This window comes from Coregonus clupeaformis, unplaced genomic scaffold (assembly GCF_020615455.1).
Source record: "Coregonus clupeaformis isolate EN_2021a unplaced genomic scaffold, ASM2061545v1 scaf1721, whole genome shotgun sequence".
Taxonomy (NCBI): Eukaryota; Metazoa; Chordata; class Actinopteri; order Salmoniformes; family Salmonidae; genus Coregonus; species Coregonus clupeaformis.
In genome coordinates this window covers 50,075-62,500 of record NW_025535175.1, presented here as the reverse complement: position 1 = coordinate 62,500, position 12,426 = coordinate 50,075, and the positions used below count along the sequence as shown (strand labels likewise).

Sequence of the window (12,426 nt, the reverse complement as noted above, 5' to 3'; positions counted from 1 at the left end):
AGTGAGTGAGAGAGAGAGAGAGAGAGAGAGAGAGAGTGTGTGTGAGTGAGTGAGTGAGTGAGAGAGAGACTGAGTGAGAGAAGAGAGAGAGAGAGAGAGAGAGAGAGAGAGAGAGAGAGAGAGAGAGAGAGACTGAGTGAGTGAATGAGTGAGAGAGACAGCGAGCCACATGACTTTATGTGGCCCCCTTCCGCGGGCCACATGACTTTATTCTGAACGGAGACAAGTCTGCTCGCTGGGCCGTTCGCTCCCCACTTTGTCACGTGGAAGCCACTGCCTTTTATCCTGTTGCCTCGTGAGTGTAGTAGGAAGGAAAATACGCTACGTGACTCAAATGTACTACACTTTACATGGACATTTTGAGTCATGTAGCAGACGCTCTTATCCAGAGCCACTTATAGTTAAGTGAGTGTCTACATTTTCATACTGGCCCCCGTGGGAAACGAACCCGCAACCCTGGCGTTGCAAAGCGCAGTGCTCTACCAACTGAGCTACAGGGGCGTATATATGTATGATGCGACCTGGACCGGAAATGACCCGTTGGCAAAAAGGGCTACGTTCATATATATATAGGCCTACTCCTATTCTTCCTAGATGGGATTATTCACCCCCTTTTTATTCTTGCCATTATCGTTCTCATTCACATCATTAGTGTATAGTCCAAAGATGGAGCATCCATTCACTCCGTCCGTGTCCTACCGATTCAGGAAGTCGACTCAAAATGACTATCTGCTCAATAAACGACAAAAGGCATTTCTTTCCAATCAAACCCAACAGACTGCTTTTTATTTTACTTACACTCTTTGTCAAATGGTGCCATTTTACATTGCCTTCACCTGGAATGGAGGCCGACAAACATGGGTTACTATTCAGCGTGCAAAGACAACAAAAAAGGCGCGCTAAACCCCTACGCTGGAACGGGCGGGGGAAATGATACAATGTAGCCGCTCTCCGAGCCGGCGCGCGCCGCCCGTTAAACATTGATACAATGTAACCGCGGTCCTACAATGTAACGCAGCCTACCTACGCATTCATTCGGTGGCGATGGAATTGCTCTTTTTACTGACAGAGTGGGTGGCTCTTAAAAGAGCCTTTGGGTTAGTAGAGCAGTCCAAATGCGCTGTTTACTTGGAGCTGGTGTACTTGGTTACGGCCTTGGTGCCCTCGGACACGGCGTGTTTGGCAAGTTCACCGGGGAGTAGCAGGCGCACGGCGGTCTGGATCTCCCTGGAGGTGATGGTAGAACGCTTGTTGTAGTGGGCCAGGCGAGAGGACTCTCCGGCGATACGCTCGAAGATGTCGTTCACGAACGAGTTCATGATTCCCATGGCCTTGGAGGAGATGCCGGTGTCGGGGTGGACCTGCTTCAGGACCTTGTACACGTAGATGGCGTAACTCTCCTTCCTGGACTTTCTGCGCTTCTTGCCGCCCTTCCCTGCGGTCTTGGTGACGGCTTTCTTAGAACCCTTCTTGGGCGCTGACTTTGCTGGCTCGGGCATGATGATGTCTCGTTGCTTCTCAGAAACGAATGAGGGCGTGAAGGGCGCTTACCCGTCTTATGAAGAGGAAGCTAAGCAAAGTCAGCGGCAGTGGACACTCCCCTGCTTGCTCATAGGCGCCCCTGCTATTTGCCCAGTGGAGCTCTAGTGCTCAAAAGAGCCTTCCGCTCAGAGGCTAGCTTCCCGAACAAAGACAATTGAGGGCGCGCGCGCGCGGGTCCTCACCCCCTCCCTCCTCTCTATAGCCTATGCTCTGTGACCGATGGGGGATTGTGTGTTTCAAAAGGGGGCCTTTGATAGTTGTCCAAATGGCACGATTGTTGTGCCAAATAATGCTGGTGATAGAATTGCCCACTTTGGCACCGTCAGACATAGGGCTCGCATTTTGGACTGTGTGTGTGTGTGTGCGCGCTGTCCCCCTCTTTTCAAGCCACGTCTACCGACTAGTGGTGGCTTTATGTTGTCCAAATTCCACTATTGCTTGACCCAAAATAACAACGTCACTACACTTTGCCACTGTCAGATATAGGCCTCCCTCTGTGCGACAAAACTGGAAGGGACATTAGAATCCTCTAATTAATACTCCCTGTCCACTCGAAGTGGCTCATACTTTCCTACTAAATAGCATACTGAAAAAAAAAAAAATAAATACTATATGGAATGGGCACTTTTGAAGCGGATGTGGGTGGCTCTTAAAAGAGCCTTTGGGTTCGAGTCGGGGTTGTTGAGGTTCCGAAGAGAGCGCGTTTAACCGCCGAAACCGTACAGGGTGCGTCCCTGACGTTTCAGAGCGTAGACCACGTCCATGGCGGTAACCGTCTTCCTCTTGGCGTGTTCGGTGTAGGTGACTGCGTCACGGATCACGTTCTCCAGGAACACCTTCAGGACACCGCGGGTCTCCTCGTAGATCAGACCTGAAATACGCTTCACGCCGCCGCGGCGAGCCAGACGGCGGATAGCGGGTTTGGTGATTCCCTGGATGTTATCGCGGAGAACTTTGCGGTGACGCTTGGCGCCTCCTTTTCCGAGTCCCTTGCCGCCTTTGCCTCTTCCAGACATGGTGTGTTCGCTAGTTGAGTTCAAGTGAATGAGTGACTTCAGGGCCAGTGCGCGGTGCGCTATTATTTGCGTTTGGCCGACCTGATTGAGGCCAGTGGCACAGAAAGCGCGCCTCTGTTATATGCTCTCTCTAAAGAGCAAATAACCATGGTGTGCAGTACCCAAATTTAACCACAAGATGGACTCCGTGCTCCACTGTAAAGTTTGGGCCTCTGCATGAGTCTCTCAGCAGCACTGCAACATGGGACTTTCAAAGTAAGTTGGCATGCAATGTTTCTTCTGGACTGCATTCAAGGCAACTAATGACACACAACTAATAGTGTCAATTATTCATCTGAACACAATTCTTGTAACTATTCGGCCTATATTATCACTCGTTTCTTTTCCCCCTCCTTTGTAAAGCATTTTACTGTGCTACTATAGTCCAAAGGAAGTGGATGATGCCAGACGGTTGTATATATGGTTGTATATATATATGTAGAGGTTTGTAAAAATTCCCTGTTTTAGGTCAGTTAGGATCACATGACTTTCTTCAGCAAAGATGGCTGACAAGAATACTAGGATGGAAGCAGACATAAGTAATTATAACATCATAACGAATCATGCAAAAACATTTACAGTTGCGAGGAATATGTTAGTTAATGTAGAGACAAAACGATTATGCATATGTTTTGGTCATAAAGTTAATTTACCAAAATCGCTATTTAGCAAGTTATCTGACTAGCTAACATTAGCCTGCTAGCTGGCTAGCTTTATGGGTGTTGTGACGCGAGAATGAAATTGTAATTCTGAAAACCAGGCTGTCGTCTTGTGAAACTGTGGATGTAAAAAATCTACCTAGTTAAAGCATTTACTGCAAATTGAATGTAGAATTTTGTAAACTTGCCTTGCTGATATTTGCAATGCAATGCAGCTGAAGTAACGTAGCTAACTATTTTCTTGCTTATTGTGTAGTGGAGGATAAATATACCTGTATGTCTATGGATGTGTAGCTAGCTATGTAGCTGATCTGTGTATGTGGACCCTAAAACGTTTGGTGTAAATATTAGTTCAGAACCTAGCTATGAACCTCAGCTATCATAGCCAGTTGTATCAACTTCAAAAACAGTCTGAATGACATTAATGAAGCATATGGATTGAGTAGAATATAATATAACTTTGTGCCAAGGATGCAAGTCTTATATACATGTAGTTATTACCATGCATGAGATCCCCACATAGTATTCTGTACATTGAATATATTCACTGATCATGTACTCTACCTTGGCAAATAAAGGTGCAGTTCAGGTATGAATGTCTGTGAAACATCCTTTTTCAGTCATATCCAATACCAGGAGGATCAAACTCCAGTCTTTTTATTAACACTTTGTCTGCATGTATGTATTACAATTATACACTTCAACAGTGTTTACCAATCCTGGGACATCAATGGTTACATTGTAACTATGCAATAGACTACAAACATGATTTAACTAGTTAAAGGCTGATTTATAATTCATATATACAGAAACAGAATTTTTAAAACAGTACACTACACTTCCTATGCATCATGTAAATACTCTAAAACTGGTTCATCTCACTATCTAATTTCCTTCATCTGCATTGATCTGAGGACACTGGATAGGTGTAGTATTTCATCAAATGAGACTTAATTTCAACCAGTAGAGAATGTGAAACGCTTTATTGAAAGAAGTTCATTATCCAAGTGTTATAAACACATAATACATGCATTATAAATATAATTGTAATATATATTCTAAATAGAAGTTAAATCTGTACTTCAATGCACATCTGGTGTGCATTATAAAAACAGAGGAAGAAAGAGGAGGTGGGGAGAGAGGTGGGAGAAAGAGGAGGTGGGGAGAGAGGTGTGAGAAAGAGGAGGTGGGGAGAGAGGTGGGAGAAAGAGGAGGTGGGGAGAGAGGTGTGAGAAAGAGGAGGTGGGGGAGAGAGGTGGGAGAAAGAGGAGGTGGGGAGAGAGGTGTGAGAAAGAGGAGGTGGGGAGAGAGGTGTGAGAAAGAGGAGGTGGGGAGAGAGGTGGGAGAAAGAGGAGGTGGGGAGAGAGGTGTGAGAAAGAGGAGGTGGGGAGAGAGGTGTGAAAGAGGAGGTGGGGGAGAGAGGTGTGAGAAAGAGGAGGTGGGGAGAGAGGTGTGAGAAAGAGGAGGTGGGGAGAGAGGTGTGAGAAAGAGGAGGTGGGGGAGAGAGGTGTGAGAAAGAGTGTCAAAGACAGAAAGGGAAAGAGGTAAGAATAGAGGAGCAGGGAAGACAGCATATGATTAATGAATTACAGTGCTACTAGGGGAAGACAGCATATGATTAATGAATTACAGTGCTACTAGGGAAGACAGCATATGATTAATGAATTACAGTGCTACTAGGGAAGACAGCATATGATTAATGAATTACAGTGCTACTAGGGAAGACAGCATATGATTAATGAATTACAGTGCTACTAGGGAAGACAGCATATGATTAATGAATTACAGTGCTACTAGGGAAGACAGCATATGATTAATGAATTACAGTGCTACTAGGGAAGACAGCATATGATTAATGAATTACAGTGCTACTAGGGAAGACAGCATATGATTAATGAATTACAGTGCTACTAGGGAAGACAGCATATGATTAATGAATTACAGTGCTACTAGGGAAGACAGCATATGATTAATGAATTACAGTGCTACTAGGGAAGACAGCATATGATTAATGAATTACAGTGCTACTAGGGGAAGACAGCATATGATTAATGAATTACAGTGCTACTAGGGAAGACAGCATATGATTAATGAATTACAGTGCTACTAGGGAAGACAGCATATGATTAATGAATTACAGTGCTACTAGGGAAGACAGCATATGATTAATGAATTACAGTGCTACTAGGGAAGACAGCATATGATTAATGAATTACAGTGCTACTAGGGAAGACAGCATATGATTAATGAATTACAGAGCTACTAGGGAAGACCGCATATGATTAATGAATTACAGTGCTACTAGGGAAGACAGCATATGATTAATGAATTACAGTGCTACTAGGGAAGACAGCATATGATTAATGAATTACAGTGCTACTAGGGAAGACAGCATATGATTAATGAATTACAGTGCTACTAGGGAAGACAGCATATGATTAATGAATTACAGTGCTACTAGGGAAGACAGCATATGATTAATGAATTACAGTGCTACTAGGGAAGACAGCATATGATTAATGAATTACAGTGCTACTAGGGAAGACAGCATATGATTAATGAATTACAGTGCTACCCTGATATTCTCTCAGGTCATCACAATTCCATAATAGTGTCTCTAGCGGTGTCTCCTAACAGCCTTGGGCCCCCAGTTGGCCAGAAGGTGATCTTAAGAGCGGGTGAGATGGACTGGACTGGAGGTTGGCACCCATCAAAACATACCTGCAGACGAGAGACAGATGGAGAGAGAGATGGCATGTTATTCTAACACTGTCAGTCATCATCATCATCAGGAGGTGAAATGCAAAACTGACCTTGTATCATTATCTCTGGGACTACTACATCTATATCTGTATTTCAATGTAAAGCATCTCTTTAATAATACTTCCTGTTGACCCCACCAAGTGACCTCTCACCTCTGATCCTGCTGTGCCCTCTGTGTAGCCAGTTCAGATGCGGGAGGGGTTCACCGACACAGCTGATATAACCTAGAGGATTTAGGGGAGAAGGGAGGAGGGATGAAGTGAAGGAGAGAGACTTATTGAGAAAATAAGGTAGTTAAAGAGACAGTGTTCAACAGGAATCTCTGTGTGTGGCCTCACCTGGTGTCCACACTAAGTGGCTGCAGAGTACTTTATACTGGAAAACACGCACAGACACAGGAGGACAAACAATACAGTGTAGTTCTATAAATAATGGAGTGTCTTACTATTCTCCATGGTTGGTCCTCTGGCCTGTCCTTTTGGAGGTGGAAGGAGCCACAGTTCTACACCTGAGCTTGCTTACTGCACAATCCATCAACCAGATTGAGTGTGTAGGTGTGGGTTATAGGGTGTCTAATTGTTTTCAATATGGGGGACTCTTAAAAGAGCCTTTGGTTGTGCATAGTGTAGTCTATGGTGTTGCCAGGGAACAGCACCCTTCGAAGAAGTAGGAGGTGAAGATCTCCCGCACACGGATTGCCTCCTGTGCTGCGTTGTTGGCCCCCATCATGGTAACATCCTGCAGAGCAGCAGACCTCTCCTCTGGCACACGGTGGCGAGCTGCAGGCCCCCTCCTGGTCCTCGCGTCCATCCTCATGATAGTTATGCAGGACACAGGAAGCCTTCACACACAGGCCTGAATTCCCCCAGGAGGCAGTCCCAGATGGCCCTGGTCACCCAACCTTGCAGTGCCCTACACGGTAACTGAAGGCAATCGTTTTGAAGGAATCTCCAGTTACAAGGTATCTGCAGGAATATGGAAGATAATGCCATTATTAGACTTTTTACATCACCAGGTCATTGTGGATTACTAAAGTATCATATCCCTTATAACAAATCATGATAACATTGGATAGATAGATGCATGTGCAGCACGTGACAATAGCAGGATCATATCAAGGATAGAATCCCAAATGAACACATAAATACCACTTGAAGCTTGATCATTTGAACCAGCTGTGTAGTGCTAAGGCAAAAAAAACGTGCAACCCCTTCGAGTCCCCAGGACCACGACAGAGAACCACTGCTCTTCATCGGGACCTCTTCATCTGCAGACAGGCTTTCACTGCTCTCTGTACCTGAGGACAGAAAACCTCACAAGAAACAGACTTCACTATACTAAAATTAGACCGCACTGAATATGATGTTACTGTTATCTCCGTCCTCACTTCTAGGGACTGGAACTACACAACAGAACCTGCCCTCTCCAGAACAGCCTACTCTCTCACTTTGGCAGATGGGGCTGCTATCCTTTCCCCCTCCTCCATGGCTATTAGCTAGCTACCTACAAATGCATTTGGGAGTTTTTTTTTTACTTTTTACAGTGATAAATACATCAAGTTAGCTAGCTAATATGAAGTTAGGTAGCTGGTCAAATGTAATTCACTTAGCTAGCTATCTATACAGTATGTAAAGTCGGCTAGATAGCTAGCTACGTTAGCAGCTCATTTGAGTTAGCATGCACTGTAGCTAGTTAGCTAATAATACATCGTGTTTTTTTTACATTTTCAAAATGTATTTACTTACTTGAATAGGTTCACCCAGCCATGTGGACGATTGGAAACAGGGCAGCAAAGTTCGTTGTTACCAGAGCGGTTTAGAGCATATTACTACTATTTACCTGTGAATAACCAGACCTTCATTCAAACTTGCTATGCTGAATTCTTGACGCCCAGTCGAACATGCTGCCAGCAAGCGGGCCAACGCACGGAGCATTACAAGCTAACCTGGCCGGACGCTCGTTGCTAAATAAATGTACACACACACGTTATTCAATCATTTCACCCACAGTGTTAGCGAGCGTCTACGTGGCCAGGCGCTAAAATAAAACTCGGTTCTATTTGTGACTCTCGACCCGCTGCAAGTCCTCTCCTCTCCCATCTCCTCATTGGTTTTTAGGAGCATCTACCGACGTGGGTGATTGAAAGATGAACTGAGGTCCACACTCCAGTCCAGTTGGTGGTGGTAATGCACCTTAAAGTTGGTTGCCAACCGACATATAAAGTCCAAAGAAGAAGAAGAAGCCTGAATTTGGTTTACCGTTTTATCTGTGGATGAAAACATTAGACAGTGACAGTAGACCGTTATGATGGCAGAGATGAAGTTTACAAGGTGTTTGATGCAGTTGCCTAAAGTATCTGTTAAATGATATAAGGAGGGTCGTCCGGACATCCAGTACGACACCACGTAGCAAACTGGATAAAGGCTTCACATTTTACGTTTCTTCTTTTATTTGCAACTTTGAAGGTAATATGCTAACGCTAGCTAGCCTGGGCTAGAAGCCTTGCTTTGGTGTTTTAAGTCATGACTCCGTCCTGCTTTGGGTTAATCATGCTTTAAATAAAGTTTAATCATGTGTATATACCTCTCACTTCATGTGTTTGTACTTTTATGAAAGTATCAGGTAAAAACAGGGCTACAAATGTGGTCCTCTGTAGCTCAGCTGGTAGAGCACTGCGCTTGTAACGCCAAGGTAGTGGGGTCGATCCCCGGGACCACCCATACACAAAAAAAAATATGTATGCACGCATGACTGTAAGTCGCTTTGGATAAAAGCGTCTGCTAAATGGCATATTATATTATATATTATTATATCTCTGTGAGAGCCCATTGCTACCGCTCAATGAAGAAACTAAAGCCACCACACCAGCTGTTGAACTTGTTCAAGGTTCCGTTCAACACATGTTTTACTCGTTTAATGTTACCACAGATTTGGTTGCCGTTGCTAAGAGAACACTTCAGAACTTTAGTGGTTTTCACAATAGCTGAACAGTGGTAGCCTAATACAGACCAGGGTAGCTGAGTGGGAATTGCCACGCTTTGTTGTTGGGTCTGTTGTAAACAAATTGGGGTTTGGTTTGAAATGTAAACAATAATGAGATCACTACTTTTTCCTGACTTGATGACTGCAATGACAGTAACATATTCCACTCAGCTATTCTTCAAACTGCTGATGTTCTACTCAAAACTGTCCTGTCATCTTTACTTCTTTCTTTAGAAACATATGGCCCAACTTCCTTGCTTTTGTACTTTATGTTTCTACTTTTCAAGAGGAATTAGGAGCAAAACCTTCACTCTACTGTTGTTATTAGTACTAGGCTACAATGTTGCACCACTCACCTACTGCTCTGCCAATACTGTTTGAAGGTAGTTAAATGGCACAAAACATAGTACTGTAATACTCAGTTAGACAGACATACAGTAGGTGAACTACATGGTACTGTAATACTGTTAGACAGACATACAGTAGGTCAACTACATGGTACTGTAATACTCAGTTAGACAGACATACAGTAGGTCAACTACATGGTACTGTAATACTGTTAGACAGACATACAGTAGGTCAACTACATGGTACTGTAATACTCAGTTAGACAGACATACAGTAGGTCAACTACATGGTACTGTAATACTCAGGTAGACAGACATACAGTAGGTCAACTACATGGTACTGTAATACTCAGTTAGACAGACATACAGTAGGTCAACTACATGGTACTGTAATACTGTTAGACAGACATACAGTAGGTCAACTACATGGTACTGTAATACTCAGTTAGACAGACATACAGTAGGTCAACTACATGGTACTGTAATACTGTTAGACAGACATACATTAGGTCAACTACATGGTACTGTAATACTCAGTTAGACAGACATACAGTAGGTCAACTACATGGTACTGTAATACTGTTAGACAGACATACAGTAGGTCAACTACATGGTACTGTAATACTCAGTTAGACAGACATACAGTAGGTCAACTACATGGTACTGTAATACTGTTAGACAGACATACAGTAGGTCAACTACATGGTACTGTAATACTCAGACAGACATACAGTAGGTCAACTACATGGTACTGTAATACTGTTAGACAGACATACAGTAGGTCAACTACATGGTACTGTAATACTGTTAGACAGACATACAGTAGGTCAACTAGTGTAAATCATGTATAAACTACTGTGTTACTATATCAACAGAACTGTTTGCTACAGCTGCAACAGTTCAATCATGTATAAACTACTGTCTTATCAACAGACCCATTAAAGAGATTCGCTGATACTTTTGTATACTTTTTAGACAGTAGCACTGAAAGTAGCACTCAGGAGCCAAAAGTGGTCCCCGATAATTGCATACTATGTCACATATGTGCAGATATGTGCACCACATCATTGGTCTCTCGCTCTGCTGGGTAGGCCTCTTGCTAGCTGTCACTCAAATGTGAGGGGCTGAAGCTCATTGGCTAGAACTCAAACTGCAAAGGGGCTGGCTCATGTGGGGGGAAATGTAGGGGAAAAGGTGTGGCACAGCTTGAAGAAAAGTCGCTTTCAAACTAGGGATTTTATTGCTAATTGAGGTAAGACCCTATTTCTGCTCATAGATTATACATATAAGAACGACACATTGAAACATCCAGCCCAAAGTGGGAGGTTAAAAAAATAATTTCTTAGTCTCCAAACTACCGGAGCATGTCTTTAAACCCCCCTAGAGTCTATTGACACAACTAGGCATCAATCTAAGTAACAGAATAAAAACATCCCTGTCAAAATCCATCAGTTTATGATAGAGATATGCATGGGCTGTGTCTCAATCCACCACATGCACCAATGGCAGCCTTCAGCATCTGAGGAGACGTCTGTAGCGTCCAAACAAGATGGTGGTCTCTGTCTAAGTAACAGAATAACAATAAAAAGGGGTATAATATGTGTAAATATATGATATATATATATTTCCTGAGCTTTCTAATATCCACTAGATATAGGACAGACACTTCCAAACCTTATTCCTTATGATTTATTTTTTGACTGTCTTTCTTTGCCATTTATTAATGTGTTATTCAAAGTATATTGTATACAGGAAACTCATTCAACAATTCGAGATGAAGTAGCGTGGAAAAAAGAATGGGGGGGGGGAAATATACTTCTCCCATGGGCAAAGAAATTCAAAAGGGGTGATGATATTAATTAATAGTAATTTCGATCCGAATGTGCAAATTGTCCAAATAGATACGCAAGGTAGATGGATTATTTTAAATATGGTATTGGACAATAAACAGATATGGCTCATTAACCTTTACGGACCAAATAATGATGATCCACAATTCTTTGACAATATATATAATAAATTATCAAGCCTGCAAGCAACTCAAGACAATATTATTATGGTGGGGGATTATAATACTGTTTTAAATAGCTCAATGGACCGAAAAGGAAATCACACCACAAACAATCACCCACATGCTCTTAAGGAAATTGTGAATGTCATGGATACATTAGAACTAGTAGATATATGGAGGCTTAAATATGCTGATCTAGTGAGATATACATGGCGGAGACTGAATCAAGCTAGTCGTCTTGACTTCTTTCTTATCTCATTCTCGTTGGCACCAAAAGTAAAAAAAGTGTTGATAGGGGACAGAATGCGGTCGGGACCATCATATAATAGGCATATACATTACTCTGACTGAATTTCCACGTGGGCGAGGATATTGGAAATTTAATCAAAGCCTATTAGATGATAATTTATTTATAATTAGAACAAAGGAATTTATAACTGACTTTTTCCAACATAACTTAGGTACAGCGAATCCCCTTATTGTATGGGACACCTTTAAATGTGCCTTTAGAGGCCATGCAATTCAGTACTCATCTCGAAAACAAAAGCAATTTAGGTCAAAAGAGTTTATACTAAGAAAGGAAATAGAAAGTCTAACAGAACAGATAGATGGCAATAAAAACTGTAACATAGAGGCTCAGAATAAATTAGAGGAAAAACAAAAAGAAATGGAAAAACTTATTCAAGAAAGATCAAGTGTAATATATTATAAAAATAAAGCAAACTGGATGGAATATGGGGAAAAATGCACAAAATTCTTTTTTAATCTTCAACATAGGAATGCTACCAAAAATAACTTAATGAAACTGGTTACAATTGACGGAGTCACCCATAATTCACCTAATGATATTTTGAAGGAAGAAACAAAGTATTTTAAGCATATGTTTTCTTTTCAGTCGCCTCCATCTCCTCTAACTGAAGCTAATTGTAGAGATGTTTTTCCTATTGATAATGTCAAATTAACAGCCACACAGAAAGACTCATGTGAAGGTGAAATTACAGAGGAGGAACTTCTGGATGCAATTAAAGACTTTAAGTCCGGGAAAACTCCAGGGTTGGATGGCATAC

At 42.4% G+C, this 12,426-nt stretch overlaps 2 protein-coding genes and 1 long non-coding RNA gene across 3 annotated transcripts; all 3 read right to left on the bottom strand.

Moving 5' to 3' along the window:
- Positions 1-1,073: 1,073 nt before the first annotated feature.
- On the bottom strand, positions 1,074-1,540 carry LOC121560648 (histone H2B). The gene has a single exon (XM_041873572.2). It carries the CDS (start codon positions 1,497-1,499, stop codon positions 1,125-1,127), a length of 375 nt encoding a protein of 124 aa, XP_041729506.1. The 5' UTR covers positions 1,500-1,540; the 3' UTR covers positions 1,074-1,124.
- Positions 1,541-2,191: 651 nt separating this feature from the next.
- Positions 2,192-2,594, bottom strand: LOC121560647 (histone H4). The gene has a single exon (XM_045218679.1). It carries the CDS (start codon positions 2,556-2,558, stop codon positions 2,247-2,249), a length of 312 nt encoding a protein of 103 aa, XP_045074614.1. The 5' UTR covers positions 2,559-2,594; the 3' UTR covers positions 2,192-2,246.
- Positions 2,595-5,841: 3,247 nt separating this feature from the next.
- Positions 5,842-7,571, bottom strand: LOC123487482. The gene is made up of 3 exons (XR_006659786.1): positions 6,465-7,571; positions 6,172-6,243; positions 5,842-5,977 (listed from the first exon to the last, which is right to left on the bottom strand). It is a non-coding gene; the product is annotated as an uncharacterized LOC123487482 (long non-coding RNA).
- Between the last annotated feature and the right edge of the window lie 4,855 nt (positions 7,572-12,426).

Coding starts and splice junctions, on each gene's coding strand:
- LOC121560648 (XM_041873572.2), bottom strand. CDS start 1,499: ATGCCCGAGCCAGCAAAGTCAGCGCCCAAGAAGGGTTCTAAGAAAGCC.
- LOC121560647 (XM_045218679.1), bottom strand. CDS start 2,558: ATGTCTGGAAGAGGCAAAGGCGGCAAGGGACTCGGAAAAGGAGGCGCC.